General features: G+C 43.6%; 2 protein-coding genes across 2 annotated transcripts in view; one reads left to right on the top strand and one right to left on the bottom strand.

Moving 5' to 3' along the window:
• Positions 1-1,668: 1,668 nt before the first annotated feature.
• Positions 1,669-9,255, bottom strand: ccn5 (cellular communication network factor 5). Its single transcript, XM_080854075.1, has 5 exons — positions 8,909-9,255; positions 7,538-7,754; positions 6,890-7,138; positions 3,729-3,943; positions 1,669-3,626 (listed from the first exon to the last, which is right to left on the bottom strand). The coding sequence occupies exons 1-5, from the start codon at positions 8,957-8,959 to the stop codon at positions 3,339-3,341; spliced, it is 1,020 nt and encodes a 339-aa protein (XP_080710201.1). The 5' UTR covers positions 8,960-9,255; the 3' UTR covers positions 1,669-3,338.
• A 9,203-nt stretch (positions 9,256-18,458) lies between these two features.
• Positions 18,459-19,504, top strand: part of ada (adenosine deaminase) — an 18,922-nt gene continuing 17,876 nt past the window's right edge. Inside the window, exon 1 of the mRNA XM_080854074.1 lies at positions 18,459-18,590. Within this exon, the coding sequence (XP_080710200.1) occupies positions 18,540-18,590 (51 nt within the window). The 5' untranslated portion in view covers positions 18,459-18,539. The remainder of the gene's footprint in view (positions 18,591-19,504) is intronic.

The raw sequence follows: 19,504 nt of genomic DNA, 5'->3' as shown, positions 1-19,504 counted from the left end.
CATTGATAATGCCATTGGTTAGAGCGAAAGAGTTTCAGCTCCTATGGCAACCAATTGAGCTCAGCTGATAAGACTTCCCTCTAACTGGTAAGTAGAATAACTGTCAGAAAAATATACTGGAGGCAATTCCACATGAGCAGAAACTGGAGGGTTATGATAACTATGGGGAGCCATGTGGATTTGAGTGCAATACCATGGATTCTCACTAGGATAGTGAGAGTGAGAACCTGAGGAGTCATGTGACCAGTAGAATGCCTCAGTAGGGTGTCTGAGCTCCCTGCAAAGGTGCTGGTGAAAGGCACCTCTCATCTGATGTACATCTACTGTAAATGCAACATTCTGCCACTCCTGTGTGAGGGAGCAGCCAGAGGAGCAGCCTGTTATCACTCTGTGCACATTTAGGGCTGCTTGCAGAAAAGGAAAACTGTCTTGATACTGTTATATGATAAGCTGGTTTAATGATCTTTTTAAAAGTTTTTTTCTTTTTTTAGAAATCTGTTAATTGTGTTGTTGGGGAAATCATACAAGTTTTCAGTTTCCGGCCCCTTTGCAAAAACTCTGTAGCTATATTACATAAGATTTCGACAAAAATCTAGTTCAATGCCCATACATCATTTTGTGTTTTGACTTGTTTTGCATGTGTGCAGCTAGTATAAATGGCAAATTTTTCTCCACTTAGCCAAGTAAATATACCAAAGACTATCAGCTGGTGCTTCGTGGAGGTTGACCTGTTTGAGATGTGAAGCTGGAAATCTTCACCAGAGGGCAGTCTTTCCACATGTCTGTGAGTGTATGGTCAGCATGCTAGAGCGACGTCAGAAAGACTGTCAGATAGGTATGTGTAACCGGGATCATTTCAGAGACATCTATGGTCACGACAAACCCCTCCAACGTAAATCCAATACACATCTGTATCCCATCAATGCAATCACACATGTGAGGCTGTGTGCTTTTACAGTATCTGCATTAGTTTCACATGAGCTACATGTGCTTTCCTTTATGACTCTGCCTTTACATTATTATTATTATTATTATTATTATTATTATTATTATTATTATTATTATTATTATCATTATTATTATTATTATTATTATTATTATTTGATGTTGTGACTGGTGACATGAGTTACATGTGCTTTCCTTTATGACTCTGCCTTTTCATTATTATTATTATTATTATTATTATCATTATTTGATGTTGTGACTGGTGACATGAGCTAAGTGGGTGCGGGCTAAGTGTGTAACTTTTCAAGGACATCTCTCTCAGATCTCTTACAGACTGAGCATCAAAGATCGTTTAACCACTGCCCTTCATATTCTTGTTTAATTGACAGACACAAGCAAGGCTGGCTCAAAACGAAGTATTTAATCCATCACTGATTCATGGGCTCAGATGTGTGTGTGTTTATGACTGATGCATTATTGGAGTTTTGGGAAAATGAATCATACTTGTCATCTGTGACTACCGATGGAAAATGTGCCTCATAGATAATTCAAAATTATCAGAGGTTCCAAAGGCATTCAAGATCAAATAAAGACAATAACAGCATTAAGTCTCTATTTACAATAAAATGATAAACATATCTCTTTATTCTAGAAATTGTTCTAAGTATGCCTGAGATAAGACCCAAAATTAAACAGAAAGCATGTGTTTTATTAATGGTGCGCACACACATACAAGTATTTACAGATGTATAAGATATATATTACATGACACTAACATACAAAGAAAACAAACATTTAAACATTCATACACTGTGTCAACAATATTAAATGTATTACACTGCCCTTCATTACAGTGCATTTTTTTGGTATGACATAATTTACTACATATCGACATATGTCACATTTACTGTGTTCTAAGCAACAGATCCAATGTTATAGTTCTCTATGGCTTGGCCTAAACAAAAAACAACTGATACAGAGACAGTCCCCCTAAATGTTCTTCAGCATTATGTAATAATTTTCAGTGGCATGTAGATCATTTTATTTTATTTTTTGGGGTGCCAGGTAGTTTGTCCGTCCAGAAGAAAGTAGAAAATGGTTCCTTCATCTTTTTTCTCTCACAGTTAAATCAAAATGACCAGGGATCTCTTTATTTTCTTATATTACCAGCCACAGAACAAAAGCCATCACAAGGGAGGCTAATAGACTGGAAATAACCCCTATTTTAACAGTGAATTCCATTTCAATTTCCCACCAAAAACAAAACTAAATAGTTCTCCCCTGGCCAAACACCATATTCAGTAAAGTACATTCCAGTATCACGCAATTAACATTTTTGGCACTAATGGCTCTCCATAGTTCCAGTCTGTTGGAAACCATTTACCTACAATGTTAACACGATATTAGTCAACTTTTCCCCACACTTAAGCTTCAGAAAAAAAAGAAAGTGTTGTGATTTCATGGGGCAGAAATTTAAGTTCATATTTTATTTTCAGATGTCTTAGGATGTAGGAGTGTAGGTCACTTAGTGTGTTACCTACTCAGTGTGTGTGTAATTAGAGAGCTTTCCTCTTGAAATGAAATGTGATGGCTTTTATTGCAGATGACACACACACGGAGAGGATAATTGCATACGACGTCTGAGGGGCACCTAGAGGTCCTAGGATTGTGTTCATGTTTAGTGTTCACGTGCATGTGTTGTGTGCAAACACAGAAATGTATTCCTAGTCAGAAATGTTCATTAAATATTATACTTCTGTCTACTGTATTATAAAATGTTTTGAAGGTAAGGAACTAAAGATTTCTTTGAAATAATGTAAACATACCTCATTCATATACGTTCACTGCACACACAGTGCAAATTAGTGCAATGCACATCATGGGTTATCGGGTATTTAGTAGGCTCGCACTGAAAACCCAGAAGGGTCTTCTTATGTGTCCAGATGATAGGCCTCCTACAGAAAAGTTGTCTGAAAAACAAGTTTAATAAAGCAAACAGTCAGGTTTGGCACCACTGCATGGCTTCATGGATCAGCAAGAAATCTCAGGTCTGGACATGTTTCTCTGGACCGATAAGGAGGAGAAGAAATGGTGCTCGCTCTCTCCGAGAGTCTGCTGTTGGGGTCTTTTCTCTCCTCTCAGCGCTCCGAAGCTGATAAATGTCAGGATACACAGCAGCTCTTATCCATGCACAATGGATGATTCCAGTTACATGGTTTTGACTATGCAAGGGCCACTGTTAGTGGTCCACATAATGATGTCCCAACCTGTGAATTTACATTCAAAACACCCTTTCCTCATAGCCAGTCATGTCTCACTATCACACCAACTGGCATTGTCCCTGTTTGCCCACACCCCGGTGTGACGGGTTGTCTAGGAGGTGGGGTATTGCTCTACCCCCAGTAGGCTGGTCTCCTGTGTGGTTGCCTGCGGGTAGGTGCCTGTGGACAGTGGTGGTGGCAGGCGCAGGACTTGATTGTCATGACACTGAGACGCAGCAGCGACCCATTTGGGCACCGGAAGGTGACGGGCACGGTGCCCGTGTGGTGTGGGGTGCAGCAGCGCCCATCGGAGCACAGGGCGCAGTAGAGGGGCTGGAAGACGCGGGTGCTGACGCAGCGACGGTGCCTCAGACGCAAGGGCACTGTCGCACGCACACTTGGCTGGCACCTCCGCCGGGACTGAAATACAAAGGTATCATGGTTAAATGACCGGTCTAAAAGTGAGGAAATACTATGGCTACTCTTTTACTTGAAAAACTACATATTCCAGTGTACACTCACCGCTGGGCCACGTGGGGGACGGAGGTGGCAGGGGCGGACTGTGCAGAGGCGTGTCTGCCTCTCCAGGTAGCAGGCTGCGTTCTGATTGGTGAGGCGGGTGGAGAAGCCAGGTCCACAGGAGCGTGAGCAGGCGCTCCACTCGGTGCTGTGCTTCAAACAGTCAGACGAGGGGATGAGAGGGGGTCCAGGGAGGACACCCCACGCCATGCTTGATGCTGTAGAGCACACACAGAGACACATGGAAGAACACAAATCAATACACGAGAGAACTTTTAAAGATATTACAAAACATGCACATACACACATGTACTAAAGAGCCACTACAGACCACTGAGCCACAGATTAATATCACAGAGAATAATAAGCGAGGTTAAAGAGGTATGTTTTAAGATTACACTATTACATACAAAAATCAAGACTCTTCAATTTCTCAAATTTTCTTTATGATGACCAGTGGCCATCCCAGGCCACCCTGTTCACACAAACAGCCAGACCACTAATTTGGTAGGCTAACCCTATTTGTTAATGTAACAGGTACCAGACTAGTTTAACATTTGGCTACTTTTGCACTGCAAAAATGCTTTTCTAACATAGTGTTATTACTCTTATATTGAGATGAAAAAAATCTAGTTGGTCTTGTTTCTAGCTAAATTGTACTTACTTAGTGCTTATTGGTAAGGTTATTTTTGCCTATTTCAAGCAAATATTACTTATTTTAAGAAATCTTAACAAGCCAAATTTGCTTAACGCACTGGCAGCCAAATTTGCTTGTTTTGGCTGCCAGTGCGTTAAGCAAATTTGGCTTGTTAAGATTTCTTAAAATAAGTAATATTTGCTTGAAATAGGCAAAAATAACCTTACCAAGAAAGCACTAGGTAAGTACAATTTAGCTAGAAACAAGACCAACTAGATTTTTTCATCTCAATATAAGAGTAATAACACTAGGTTAGAAAAGCATTTTTGCAGTGTGGGACTGACCAACAAGTAGCTAGCTTATCTGAATAGGTGAGTTTTCACGGTATGCTATATAGTTATCGGTGCACTTTCAAAAACTTCCCAGGAATATACAAGGCTAGACACACCATTAGCCAAACAATTGGCTTACACTTTAAAAAAAGAGAATGAGAGATACAGAGTTAACTCAAAAGTTGAAATTATTATCTTTATATGTAAGCATCAGTGCTGTAGTAACTTGTAATGTTATAGTGCAGATGGCGCTGATTATCTTTCGCTGTGTTACGTTCACGTTTAAATCATTGTAACCTGGTTCGCTGTAGAGTGTGAGCCCTTTCCCTTGTTTATGGGGTATGACAGAGTGCTGGCAAGTCCATATTCTAGGTTTAGGCTACTATTTTTTACAAGGTGAAACATAGGTTATTGTCTTTAATTTCATATGATCACTATGTTGCACTCATTGCTATGAAATAATTCCTCCACAAAGATGTGAAAACTGTGTAACCTTACGGGCCGTTACATTATTAGCTACTTAGCTAGCCATGCTGGGTATGTAGTTTGAGTCTGTTTTAGCTACTGTTATTTTTTTTTACTGACCTGGGGGGTAGTCATTGTACGCCCCAGGTGTCTTACTCACAAACATGTTGCTTATTTCTTTATATCTGTTTTATTCTATTCCTTTCTGCTCCACCTTTCCCTTTCTTATGACTGTCCATTTCCTGTAAGTAGTCAATGATGATTCATAGGGCATGTGTTATTTAGAGACTATTTATTTGCCCAGGTTTGCCCCCAGATTGGACTTTCTCTGTCCACTGATGGGACACACACACACACACACACACACACACACACACACACACACACACACACACACACACACACACAATGTCCTGGTTCTCCCGACTGGCTGCCCGACTCTTATGACGGCACAATACTGTGATATGTTCGAGTGCTCATTAATGAACTTTGGAAATTGATGCATCTTTTAAAGGTGTGTTCGGTGCATCTGGATGCCTGCCTGCATGCCTCTTTACAGACCTGTTAAGAGCCATCTGACTCTTTATGGCCACAGGACCCAGACCCAGACCCAGACAGCCTTATATAAAGCTGACATAACCTGAACAAGGAGCCTCCATTTCCCCCCCAAACGCTACGCTAATGGCCTCTGTACTCTTTTCACTGGATAGAGCTGTGTCCAAGTTGGTGATGCTAACTGCGGCCTGTGAGCCAGAATGGCAGCTATTTCTGTCCCTGGCCCTGGAAGCCCGGATCGCAGCCTTCGGGAAACAACGGGAGTATGAAAACAGCAGTGGCGTGAGGAGAGTTCTCTACAGATTGAATATCCTGAGTCATACGTAATAATAATCAGGCCTCTCTGCTCTGGCATGGCTCTGGCCTCTCATGCACTGTGGGAAAGTGCTCAGAACAAAATGTACTGTTCTTGTTCTTGAGCAGGGTGACATGGCTGGACCTGCCAGATGTTTTGAAGGTGGTTTTGATGTTTTCACTAAAGTCTGTGTGCAGGGTTTTCGGGGAAGGCTGGGACGCGGGGTTATGACTGTATAAAACAGGCATGGGTTGTTTATGAGTCAGGGAGATGTGGTTCCTGGATGCGTTTGGGGATGTGTTGGGGCGGGTAAAGAGCTCTGGTTGGGGTGGCAGGATGTGTTAAGTGATGAAAGTGTGGGACAAAGCAGAGAGTGTTCAGTGCAGTTGTGTGTGCGTGAAAGAGAGAAAGAGAGGAGGAGAGAAAGAGGAGAGTAGGCTGTGTTCGGCACATCTGTGAGAGAGCAGGGTCTGTTTAGCATGTAGTCTATCACAACAGAAAGTATACAATGATGTAGGTGTTGTGAGCCATTGTGTGTGACAGAAAATATAAAAAGTGAGCATGAGTTGCTCTGGAGCATCGTGTATCATGTGTTTGTGGTGTAATTAAAGGTGTAATGATTCAAGTAAGCAAGGAAGATGTCAGGCAGGATTTTGATTGAAAAAAAGGCCCAGTAACAGACTTCCTGCTAGCTTCGCTGAGCAGCATTAAAAGGCTAGGAAAAGCTTGTTTGCTGATTAATAATTAAATCAATCAATCAATCAAACGGAAAAATGGCTTTCGCTGATGTGATCTTTCTGTGCTAAATTGTGAGTGTTAGGCGTGTGTGTGCGTGTGCGCATGCATTTGCGTGTGTGTGTTTGTGTTTGAGTGTGTATACCTGCGTTTGCATCCTGTGGAATGTTGTTGTCCATGTTCTCACACTCCCACTGTTGGCAGCAAGAGCCCGGCATCTGTCTGCGCTGGGGGTGGGGGCAGTCGGGGCTGGGCAGACGCACATCCTCCGGGCACAGGGACACACAGGTCACCCCTCCCCCCTCACAGCGGCACTGAATGGCACAGGACGGCTGGAACACCTGACCCTCAGAGTACTGCACGCCGTTCATCTCACAGCCCAGCTCCTCCTCATCTACACACACACACACACACACACACACACACACACACACACACACACACACACACACACACACACACACACACAAGCAGACAAACACAAACACAGACAAACACACATACACAAGCATACAGACACACAAATCCAAACATACATAGGGATAATGAGACACAGGCACATATATATATACAGTATACAAACACAAATTAGACACACGCTCACACGTGGGTCCAGATACTGTTGAAGGTAGAAGCCATTATTGTGACAGTCTTGTAACATGAACTTGGTGAATGATGACTAGGTGACCTGGATTCTAGGTTTAATGGATGCGTAGGTTTTATGGATGCCAGTGTGTGTTATGTGGCCTGTCCTCTGGCTGTGTTTCAGAAGCAGGTGCAGGCTGGTACTCACTCACACACTCCCCTGGGTCACCGGGGAAGCTGGCACTGTAGTCGCATGCCAGTCTTTTCTGGGTGTCGCAGGGGTTGCCATCGCTGCAGGCTTCGCCACGCTGCCGGGCACACACCTGGCAGCACTGGCAGCTGTCCCAGATCAGGGGTACCCCCACAGAGCAGGCTGGCACCACAGGTGGGCACTGGCACGCCCCCCCACATTGCTGGCTCGAGACCTGCCACAGCAACACAGTGCAACTGTGAGCTTGCCACACACAGCCTTAATAGACACTCGGAGATGAGTACAGACACTTCTACACCTGTTTGTAGGCACATACACATGTATTTGGAATACACCTGCACACAGACACACACACACACACACACACACACAGTCACACCTGTGCAATCTGAATTCTAACTTGAACATACATGTGTTATAGCCAAATCAGACAAATCAATGTGAATATAGCCATAATCTGAAATTTGTCAAATCAATGTGAATAAAGCTAACACATTCACACCTGTGGAATCTTAATTCACACTTGAATATACATGTGTTATAGCCATAATCTGAAATCAGTCAAATCAATGTGAATATAGCCATACTCTGAAATGAGTCAAATGCATCTAATACAAATAGCACCAGTGAGTGACTTAACATCTGCATCAGGTACAAAAATCATTTGCCAGATGCTTTTTAGGCACTAGCTCTGTTGGGAGGAGTAATTAAAGGGAAATATGTATGCATTAGACCTTAAGAATAAAAAGTGATTTATAATTGTTCTGATATATCAAAAAAAGGTTCAAACAAATAGCACTCATGGCATTGCAAACACACACACACACACACACAGATACACATTCTGGGACAGTTTGTGCAATATTTCCAGCGGTCTATTTTGCATGAAAATATGTCTTTTATCTCTTGGAACTCTTGTAAACAATTCTCTGAACTAGCAGCTAAACTGAGACAACATGTTTTGAACTGGCCCTGCGATGTAGAGGAAATGGTACAAATAGCTGGAATCAGTGAGGACCTGTGTCCACTGCGAAGGCCAGACGGCCTCTGTGTCTCCAAAACTAACATCCTCAACCTGTCCTCACAGCAGGACAGTGTCCAGCGTGCAAAGCCAAACACCACACATTCCTCTTCTCTCTGCTGGGATGTTGTAATATCAAAAGCATGGCTAAGTCCGAAAAACAAAAGTAAGCTGAGACTCAATCTCACACCCACTGTTAACTTCCCCCATCCGAGGAACTTGAAAGCAGCCAACAGTAGCAATTACTATGGCACTCTAAAACAAGCATTGGGCAATGCTACATACTATGTCTGCAATGCTTATATCTAGCATACCCATAAGCCCTTATGGCTGATCACAGCTCTCACCTGTGTGCCCATGCAGAAGAGCAAAGCCCAGGCAAGGACACTCTCCCCCATCTGTGTGTGCTCCGTGGCCAGCTGTGCTTCCCACTCCTCTATTCTCTCTTCCTCCCACTGTCACTGTCACTCAGAGGAGAAGCAGCTCTAACTCATGAGAGGTGCCTCTGCCTATGGCCGAGCCTGTCTATCTCCCTCTCTTTCCTCAGCTCACTGGCAGACTCGGTCTAGCACTCATTCACTTGCTTTCTCAAAATTCCTTTATCTCATGAATAATCCTTTAGACTCTCTGGCAGTCCCTCTCTGTTTCTCCCTCCCCCTGTCTCCCTCTTTCTCGCTCTGTCTCTCTTGCTCTTTCTTTCCCTCTCTCTGTAGAGTGTGGTCCGCGCCAGTGCTGACTGACTTTTATAACCTGCGGCTACTGATGTCACAGCCTGATGTCTTGTAAACAGTGTCGGGAATGGGAATGTTTCGCATTCCACTTTCCCTCTGTTGCATCCAGCTGATCCCTACTGCTGCCACTACAGCTTCCAGATTTTCCCCAATCCCAGCCACAGAAAAGCCCTCTGCTCTGGCCCAAATCCAGCCAGAAAACATGCAGCCAAGAGCAGACTGGACAGTTGAGTCTTGTTGCGGATGTTTGTGGCTAAAAATCGTTAGAACTGACCTATGAGCCAGTTAAATTGGAAATGTCCTCAGTGTTTTTTATTGACTCCCTTCTATGTTAGAGACACAATGTGACTCTGGAAGAATACAAACCAGCAGGTCTCCTGTTATCCCTGAGAGATAAACCAATCTCCCTTTTCCCATTTTCAGTCATGAGCATTCCTTAGAGATTTAAGTGTCTGGGGGTATTGTACAGTCATTTCACAAACCAAAAAGGTCCAAAATGGTCCTTTGGTTTTATGGATTAGAATGTACCCAAACCCTCACAACACAATGACTGCAGCAGTCCACGAGCACCATAAAAATGTGGACTTTCAGAGAGCCCAACCGACTTCCTCTAATCAGCTGGACCCTTGACTTTACTTGCAACTATTTGCTGTCCTGACAGTTAGCTGAACATCTCAACCTATTGACTGTGTCAAAGCGATGACTTTCTTGCAGATTTGGCATTTGTTTAGACAATCTAAGACATTTGGTATAAAAGATCGCTTTCATTACTGGTGCCTGTCCTCTGGTCTGTGTCCATGTGCAGTGGCATGCCTTTTGCTCATCAACAACCCCCTCAAAAGTAGTCGATGGCAAAACATGTGCTTTGTCAGCACCTGCTATGCCAAACAGGATTTGAGATGTTACCGCCACACAACAGGACCCCCCCCCCCCCCCCCCACCCCACCCAGGATTAATCCTACTGTTTGAAAACACAGCGGCCACCCCACACCACAGACCTCCTTGAGTGGAACGCTCAAAGAGACCAGATGCACCAGTGACAATGCAGGGTGGGCTGTTTTAAAAATAACCAGGAGACGGTTGATTGGCCTCAACGGTACCCTGGAGGGTAAATGGAAGCAGATGGGCGACCCATGCCAGAGGTAGCCTCGCTGGGGGAGCTGGGAGCCCCGGCTCCTGAAATTCTGTCCTGCCACTCTGGTGTTTACTCGGACATGCTTACCAAAAATCACAACACTTTGGGAGCTGCAGCCATGCTACAGTATCACTGTAAGAGCCCAGCACAAAGGCAGCCATTCACAGCCAAACACAATGGGCTCATTCAGACGCAAAGGAGGCTTGTGTTGATATGTCACCGTATGTTTGCTAGGGTCATTTCATTTTGACGACTTGTCTTTACACTTACAGAATGCGGGGCAAAGCAACCAAAATATTATCGGTCCCGTAAATGTGTTAGAGGAGCACCGGGATGAAAGGGAAGAAACCGGCTTGGATGGCAGTGCTCTAGGAAAGGAGCCAGGTTGCATGGAAACACTGCACGGCTCACGTTTTCCATGGAAATGTTGTTTCTGTGTGCGGGGGATAAAGTCCAGCACGCATCAATAACATTTTGCTTTTGCAACAGAAACGTTTTCATCACAGGCACAATATTAATCAAGCAGTTGGGAACCTCTTTGAAAAGTGAAGCATGTCAGCCCTTAACTGCATTCAGTTATTGCTACCATTCACATGCCATACCCTTCTCTGATTGGCATTTTCCCTATTCCTCTCTTCTAATTGGTCCTTTTACTCTCATTCCTTGATTGGTTGGCCATCTACTTGTGTTCTGCCGGGAGCTCAGATGCTGGTCTCTTTTATTGTTTCTCAAGAGAGTTACAGTCGATCCATTGTTTATTCTCAAATGGCATTTACGACCAATGAAAGCTCCAGTAAGCTGATGAGTAAACACCACACATTAATGTATACATTGCTACTGATGCTGGGGAGTGCTGAGGTTTTCAATGGCCTTTCCTCATACTAGTCTTGTGGTATGTGAATAACTTGGCTTCGGAGAGACTGATGTCAGATCGCCTTCAGGGGTTTCGGGGAATATCTCGCTGGACCCTTCAAGAAGCATTATCATTCCACACTTCTGCCAGGCTCCTAACATTCTTTGGTTTTATTTATCTGTCAGAGCTCCCTCAATGTTCCCCTGTTAAATCATGTTTTCCTTGTACTTTCCATCCAGGTGGATTTAAATCAGCACGTTGGCCTTGGCTTTCACGAGCTGTCTGGAGTCTTGAATTAAACAAAATAGTCCAGGGCTATCAGAGTCGTGCCTTTCTGTTCAGACTGAGAAGAGACACACAGCACAGGCCGAATGAATGAGTCTAGAAAAGTGACCTCCTGCTAATAAGGATATTAATATAATAATAAGTCTAAATTAGAACAATGCAGTAAGATCATGACTGAGTAAGACTGTCAGCAGAGGGACAAGAGGGTAGTCCAATCTGCATAGACTGTGCCCAAACACTAGGTATAGAGCATGTATCGACCCATGGGCATATCTTCCTTAATGGGGTATTTCATGGTGTTGCTGGTCTGCAGAGGATAGATTATTTCTAGGCGTGTTTGTGTCATGGGGGTCAACAAAGGGATTTGTTTGCAAAGGTTCATGTTAGCAGAGAGGTGTGTTTCCAGGGCCAGTGTTTTTGGGAGGGGGTGGTAGTTATTCTTGTTTCGGATATTTAGGCTGGCAGATTTTACACTCTGATGGCAAACACAAAACTTGTTGACCTTCAATGTCTTTGGGACTCAATCAATAACAATGGTTTTAATCCTATTAGCTGTACTTAGCAATCAGGAAGCATCAACAGAGACCTGCTAATTACATAGCGCGCACACAGCAAAACAAAGGAATGGACTCCTACTATGTTTTATTCTGGCGGAAGTTAGTAATAAATGCTTGCATCGTTCCCGGCACCTTGAATGATGGGTGAGAGTCTGGAGGGTAGTAGCCATGTTAAATAACACCCAGCCACTCTAAGCACAGGAAAACAGGAACTTACTGTGTTCTAACAAGTGGGTCTGTGTGGTTTGGCATGGGCCGCTTTCTAAGTGAGACACCATCCCTCTGAGCAGTCAAATGTCAACACAGCCAACTGCGCTTCCTTAGCACCAAACAAGAAGGACACACACAACCTCGCCGCACGGTTCAGAGGAGGGCTCACTGGGTTCAGAATGTTGCACAACACCAAGATATGGTCACATTAGGAAAACTGCACCACCCTGCCACTTCATCTCAGTGGTGTTGATGTTGCTCCTCATTACCAGCACAGGGGTGTGGCGGAGTCATCCTTCCAGCTTTGAGGAGGAAGAGAGTCCATAGTGCCAGCCTTCGCATCATTAGGGGTGTTATAAACTGGGAATTCATCCTGTTTATTCATACTGTGGTCTTTCCTAGTACCCTTCTCTGCACCAGGGCCATTTCTTATTCACTCCGGATCTGCAATGAGCATCACCCATATCAAGTGGCTAGCAGAGGCACACTTTTCCCACTGGGATAGAAGTTAAAGAACTTTGTGTTCGTTTTGTTTTAGCAAAATGTCATGGCAGATGACATTTACTGTCAGTGTCAGATCCGCATGGTTGGCTATGACCATTCTCAGAGTGTTTGAGAGGGCTGTGATAGCTTGTAACATCAATTGTTAAGGGGTTTAGCATTATGCCATCACTGGCCATTCACTTTAATGAAAATTCAAGACAGCATGTTTGACATCTTCCATGACATGTTGGTAACATGGTTACATGAGTTTCACGTAAAGAGGTTCCAGGAAATGTTTGATTATTGGACTGATTTTAGAAAATAAGGCCCATGTGGTACACAACATAATTCAAATTTATGGGGAAGTACATGAAGGGGAAAATGTTTTTAGTGATAAAATGATATCAAACAGATGTGGCACATACATCATCCACATGGTTTCGTAACCAGTCTGGCGGCATGGAAACAGCCAACAAAACAAAGGAGTCCATCATCACTCTCTGCTGTAGGGCAACTGTCTGGTGTACTTTCCATGGGAAACACATATGCACATGTGTCCTGGATGTCAGGATGCTTAAAAATGGACAAATACAAGTGCTACACCTTATAATTCATCCTGAGCAGGAAAGGTGGGAGACAGTTAAGGAAGAGGTTGGGTTGAGTTCCAAGGGAAATAGGGGGCACAGTTGAGGATGAAGGGTAAAGTCATTTAGGAGTGTGGATTGTAAGCACATCATCTGTGGAACTTCTCATTTACCAAAACACATTCTGTCCTCAAATGGCTTGCCAAAAAGGACGCTTGGAATCAAAACTATGGGAGTTATTTGTGAACACCCTCTGAAACTATAGTGATCTCAAAATGTGATTATAAACGACCAATAAACACGCACCATCTGAATAATAGTTAAAAGCAGCCAAACCTAACCAGTGAAAAGATGCCAATAGACACTGTTTGACATACAACAAGTGGATCTTGAGGAGATACAAATCAGGATTATCTGAGTAATCTTCAGAATGTCAACAGAGTTTGAATGATTTTGTGAATAACTTGGATAATGTACGGTGCTCTCCATAGGACAAGTTTATCATGACTGAGAGCTTCTCCTGATTCTCAAACACTACACATTCACACACCAACCACACTCTTATACACCTTTTCAGCCATCACTCAGATGAATGGAGTCTTTACTTCAGAGAACCATCCCAGACCTCCTCACTTACTTTATTATCTATACTTGAACCATTATAATTTCCCTGGCTTTATTGTGTGGTCATTTCTCCCTTTGTGTTATAAAACCCACCCTCCCATGGCTTTGTAGGTGTAAAAAGATCTCAAAGCTAAAGATTGGAAGCGTATAATGCTTATCTTTCCTCTCCCGCTCTGCTCTTTGTGGCCTCCCCATCCAGCTGTGGTCCAGATGTGTGCGGGTGGAGTGGACCCTCTGGTCTCCTCACCAACCACTGCCAACGACGAGGGGAAATGACACCTGGATTCCACACATTTTGCCGCGTGTGTGTGAGACGGCCTTGCCGCTGTCCCTGGAAATCCTTGCGCCTCCGATACGGATGCTGCGCTGGTCAGGGGTCGGCCATTGACGTCAGGGGAGAAGGCGGGTCAGCCTACACACTCATGCACACGCACACAACTACACACCTGTAGGTTTATGAGATGGGTGCATCCACCGTCTGGCTCATCATGAGATATTTGGGGTTAAGCTGTGAAAGGATTCACTGTCAGATCAGCAATGTGTGTATCAACTCAGAGGTGTGACTGTGTGACCAGTGATCGTGACAGCTCAGAAATGTGTATGTGTGTGTGTCTGCCTGTCTATACTTGTGTGCTTATACACTGCACAGGTGTTGACTGAGGAAAACCCTGTGAAAACGGTGCAGACAGCAGAGTGGTCTGGCCTCGGTGCTGTCTTGACAGTAGCACTCTGGAGAAACTCTGAGAATGGAACAGTTGAGGCAGAGATGCACTGGAGTCTGAGCAACAACACCAGCACATCACTGCAACTCCACTGGCACCTGTACATGAATATGACTCACACTGCACGTTCCATCCTTGATTACTATGAGGAAAAGATTGCACAATTGACAACAAGGTAATAAGTATGTGCAGTACTAATGCATTGAGCAGCTTTCATTCAGGTGTAAGCAAGCTACATGATGAAGCAGCCTGCAAAGACAGTAAGAATAGCATTTCTGCACCCATGACACACCTAAACCAACAAAGAGTGATGTCCACGGCTATACATAGCTCCTCACAGTAAAAGAAGACCAAATAAACAAGGTGTTCATCTAGGAAGCCACATCCTAACATGTGGCAGGCAGTGTGTGTGTGTGTGTGTGTGTGTGTGTGTGTGTGTGTGTGTGTGTGTGTGTGTGTGTCTGTGTGTGTGTGTGTGTGTGTGTGTGTGTGTGTGTGTGTGTGTGTTTGTGTGTTCCTGTTCCTGAACCATCGTCTTTGGTGGCCCATCCTGCATTGCAGAGAGGGAGCGAGAGAACATCCCGGGTGATCCAACCACAGATGTGATGAGTGTGGACGGCCACCAGCGGTGTCAATGAATATGTGTTGACATGTGGAGGGAGAAAGTTGGTGTCCCACACTCTTGGAATGTAACACAAGCGGTTCAACCTAAACACTGTCTGAGCTAGAGAGTCATGAGACACATTTACAGTCCGTAGACAGACGTATAGACAGCATTATGTGTTTTTCCACTGTGCTCTATGATGTTTTTTCTCGTTGGAATGCATCATTCATCCATTCTTCAATGAGCTGCATAGTCACCCACCATGCCCAAGTCATGACTTCAGCGTTGACAAAGTTCAGTCTAAGGGCAGGTCTGAGCATTTGAGTGACCCCTGGCAAACACCTATTAATGCAGGTGTTGCATCATTCCTCTCCACCCATAGGGACAGCAGTCATGTGATAGTAGTGATATGGCAAGGCTTCAACCTCTGTGATACAGTCAGGGGATTACTGAGCCACTGTAGAGCCAAGGGTTGCAAAGTAAAACTCAGATGAACTGGAAAAGGAAACAAATATTTGTATTGCAACTTGGAAACCTATGCCCCCTTACTTCAGATAAGGTAGTGGAGTCTATATTCCCAGCTCTGCTGTGTGAAATATTTACTAGCATACTTTTTTAAGTTAATTGGCAGAAATGAATTAAGTCACCAACTTTTGAAAATACAAATTTGAACGCATATCTCAGCATAGTGTGTAAGTTTCAAGAAAGAATTAAAACAGCAGGGATTATCCCAATACAAGGCAGTAAAGATTCAAGGATTTATCTCTGACTACTCTGACGTGATGAACAGCCTTAGGGAAATGGCGGCGGGGCATAACCTAAGCTTTCAGCATAGTCTGAGGATCAGCAGTGAAGAGGAGCAGGTGGCCCAGCAGTGCCTTTGGTGGTAATAAATGGACGCCCACAGTGGCAGCCAGGCCTACTGTGATGTCAGACAGCCATGCAGCTGGCCGAGCCCTACTGCAGGCTCCATGTACCTCACAGGATCAGACGTCAGCCTTACCTGGGCCAAGGTCTTTTGAAGATGATTTTTTAAAAGAAGTGTTTTTGTATATCCAGACGGGATGAGATCAAAAATCCTGTCTGCAATTCAAGCCCTCTTTTCATGTTACTGATACACAGGTCACAGGATTCATTCAAATGCATAGGTGCTGGCATCAGATTTTTCTGCATAAGGGTTGTTAGCTTGTGGCTGCAAAAGTGAGGAAGGCATGCTAATCAGAAGCAAAAATGCTCATTCTTATATAGCATGCATCACGGGACAGTTTGTTCTGTTATAGTATGGGTATCCTGAGTAATGCATCTTAATATTATCGTATAACAACTTCGGGACTGTTGTTGTAATAAATAAAAAAACATTAATATCCACTGCCTTGGCAATAAGGATCTGATACACTTAGTAGGCATAAGGACTTTTTTATTTGTTTAGTTTTCACCTTCCAAACATCTGTTTACCAACCTATGGGGATAGAAGAGGATACTTTAGAGAAAATGACCCTACTCTTGTAACGCAATGCCCCCTTGTGGGCACGAAATAATCTCTTTAAATGTCTTCAATTATTACACCTACTGTGCTTCAAGAAAATTATATGGTTTATTTGACATGTGTAATGGCATCCTATCCTTTGTATTTTCAACCTGCAACATGTATTCCATTTGTAGTAACTTATGGGTAGCGTCTAATATTAATAACTTTAAACCTTCTTACATATTTGTGAGGTGTTTTGACCCGAACCACATGACTACTTAGTTAGTGCATAGCCGGGGCGGCTAGTGGGAATGACAAGTGAGTTTTTCTGTCTTTCCCATGACCATGAGGAAAGTCCATCAAAAACAACTTGAAGACAACACCGAAAGAAATTGCTCATAAAAAAACATACCTCAAATAGTGGCAAATTGTTGCATGGTGTTGCTTAAAGATTATAGTTACCAAGATGAATTTGTGGATACAGTGAGTACAATAAGTTAAAAGGAACATGGCATAGATTGTAAGGTGCATCATTGGCAGGGGAAGTTGAGCTTTAGGGTGTTTGTCCTAGATACACAGGCCTGTTGGAGGAACTGCTTTGTATAAGGTCTTTGACAATACTTGTTGCAGATGTTAAATGTATGCAACCAAGTCAACTGCATATGCAGAATGACTTCAACCACATTATAGTTTCACCTTATCAGCACCTTATTATTTCACCGTATCAACCCTGTGTTCATTAACACAGAGTACATAATAAAATAGAGTAGTCAGAGATAAAGCAGCAAGAGTGTCATGTACCACCTGAGAGAATTGTAGCAGTGTCAGTGAGCAGAAACCAAGGGCAGCATTCTACTCCAGACATTGTCTTTACAGCGAGCTCTGCTCTGCTTTCCAGACGCTGATGTTTATAGGTTTGTAAAATACTTATGTCAGAAATCACAAGTAAAAGTGTGTGTGTTTAAATACACGTAGTGCGTGTTCCATATTCTTTATTTTACTTCTTTCTACTCGTCATCCACAGGTAGTTCCAGTTCCGAACACAGGATGGCGAAGTATGCATACAAAGTCACACATACATGGTTGGTCATAGAAACATCATATTTGGTCGAGCACAATCGACTATGGTTAAATCTCCTGTGATAATCTCACTTGCAGTTATTTCTAAAGCCTTGCCTGATACTTCTGAGCTTTATAGAGTCTACCAGAAGAATGCATTACGCTCCACAGACATATCTACCAGTTGCAATGTGATACTACATTATTGCAAACACCTTTACCTTCCCATCCTGTGTCTGCGTATTCGATCCGCTCAGTGTACACCTAATACCCCAGGTGTGTAGGGGAATAGGCCATAATAATGCAAATGAGAATGCACTGACTCCGTCGTAAGACCTGAACTGGTCTCTAACCTAACTAAGGTCTTTTGTCTCTCTCCCTCGATCTTAATACGATTATGCCGAACTGTCAGCATGGCTCAAGCGCCTTAGCACGGGCGCTTCTCAGTTCAGCACAAGTAACTGGGTGGATAAGGGGTTGAGTTACAATTACACTGCTGGGCGTGGCAAATGGGGGAGGTGACGGCCGCTTTAACTCTTCCTGTACGCTATGTAATTGTTATGTACCGGTTACAACTGAGCCTCTTGACACGGGCTTTGGTGATCAGACGTTGGAGTTCCGTGTGTTTACAACACCATTTAGGGGCCAAAGAAATATCTCAGTATGGCAGAACACTGCACGGACGACCGGCAGCCAACATTCAACAAGCCTAAGGTGGGTCAAAGCGTAAACTATTATTAAATGAAACGATACCACAGTAATTCTTCGGATTACAGCATGTGAACACATGCACAACCGCCAGACTTAGTTAACTTGACTTTGTTGAATGAACGACCTTACTATACACTTATTAACCTGTATTACGGTGAAAGGGTGAATGCACACCGCTTACCTCACCTGTGCGTGACGGCCGCGGAACCTCTTTCTTTTCATTCGGTGCCCATTAACAGGTTAGAGCGTGAGATGCGAGTCTCACACGGGGCATGCGTGTATCCTCGCTGCAGTGTTTCGACGCAAACCCCTTTTTCACGCCTGAGGCGCACAGTTTAAAGATCTGTTAATGTATTGGCATCATCAAACTTTTTTCATTTACCTAAAGAGTCAATGTCCAGGCTATATCTGTAAAAAAAAAAAAGCATGAACAAAATGTAGGCCTACATATTTTTAAAACCATTTCAGGATGTTGCATGTTATGAAAGGAAAAAGTGGAGGCTATGTGTACTATGTAGTCATAGCAGAAACTCAATGTAGGCTATCATTATATTATGTAAATCAAAGGCAAACTCGATGTTTAAAGATAGGGTTAACCCTAGCGGTGTGAACACACATGCGTGCCAACCATAGAAGTTCAGTGAGGTAGCCGTCACATACGGGTGAGTAAAGCGGTGTGGCACGGGCCTAAGTCTAAGTACTGGAGGGACTCACTGTAGGACATGGGTCACATAGGGGTTGTTAGGTGGTGTTAGGTGTGGCAGGTTCACATGGGTGAAGGTTCATTTAGTGTGTTGCAGCTACACCACATCAGAAAATGCCCTTTGGAGTCCTCCCTGAGTCAGCACACACTCTCACACAGTCACACACAAACACACACGTGTACAAAGAATGGTGTTCTGAGAAGTATCAATGAA

The sequence above is a fragment of the Sprattus sprattus genome (assembly GCF_963457725.1).
Source record: "Sprattus sprattus genome assembly, chromosome: 16".
Lineage (NCBI taxonomy): Eukaryota > Metazoa > Chordata > Actinopteri > Clupeiformes > Clupeidae > Sprattus > Sprattus sprattus.
Note: the sequence above shows the minus strand (reverse complement) of the source record. Positions and strands in the feature narration are given on the sequence as shown.

Bases quoted from the DNA above. Each gene is read 5' to 3' on its own strand.
- ccn5 (XM_080854075.1), bottom strand. From the start codon at position 8,959: ATGGGGGAGAGTGTCCTTGCCTGGGCTTTGCTCTTCTGCATGGGCACA. The intron at 7,755-8,908 runs GTGAGAGCTGTG...TTGCTGTGGCAG, and splicing joins TCTTCTGCATGGGCACACAG to GTCTCGAGCCAGCAATGTGG. The intron at 3,627-3,728 runs GTGAGTGTACAC...TTTGTATTTCAG, and splicing joins GTCCCCCACGTGGCCCAGCG to TCCCGGCGGAGGTGCCAGCC.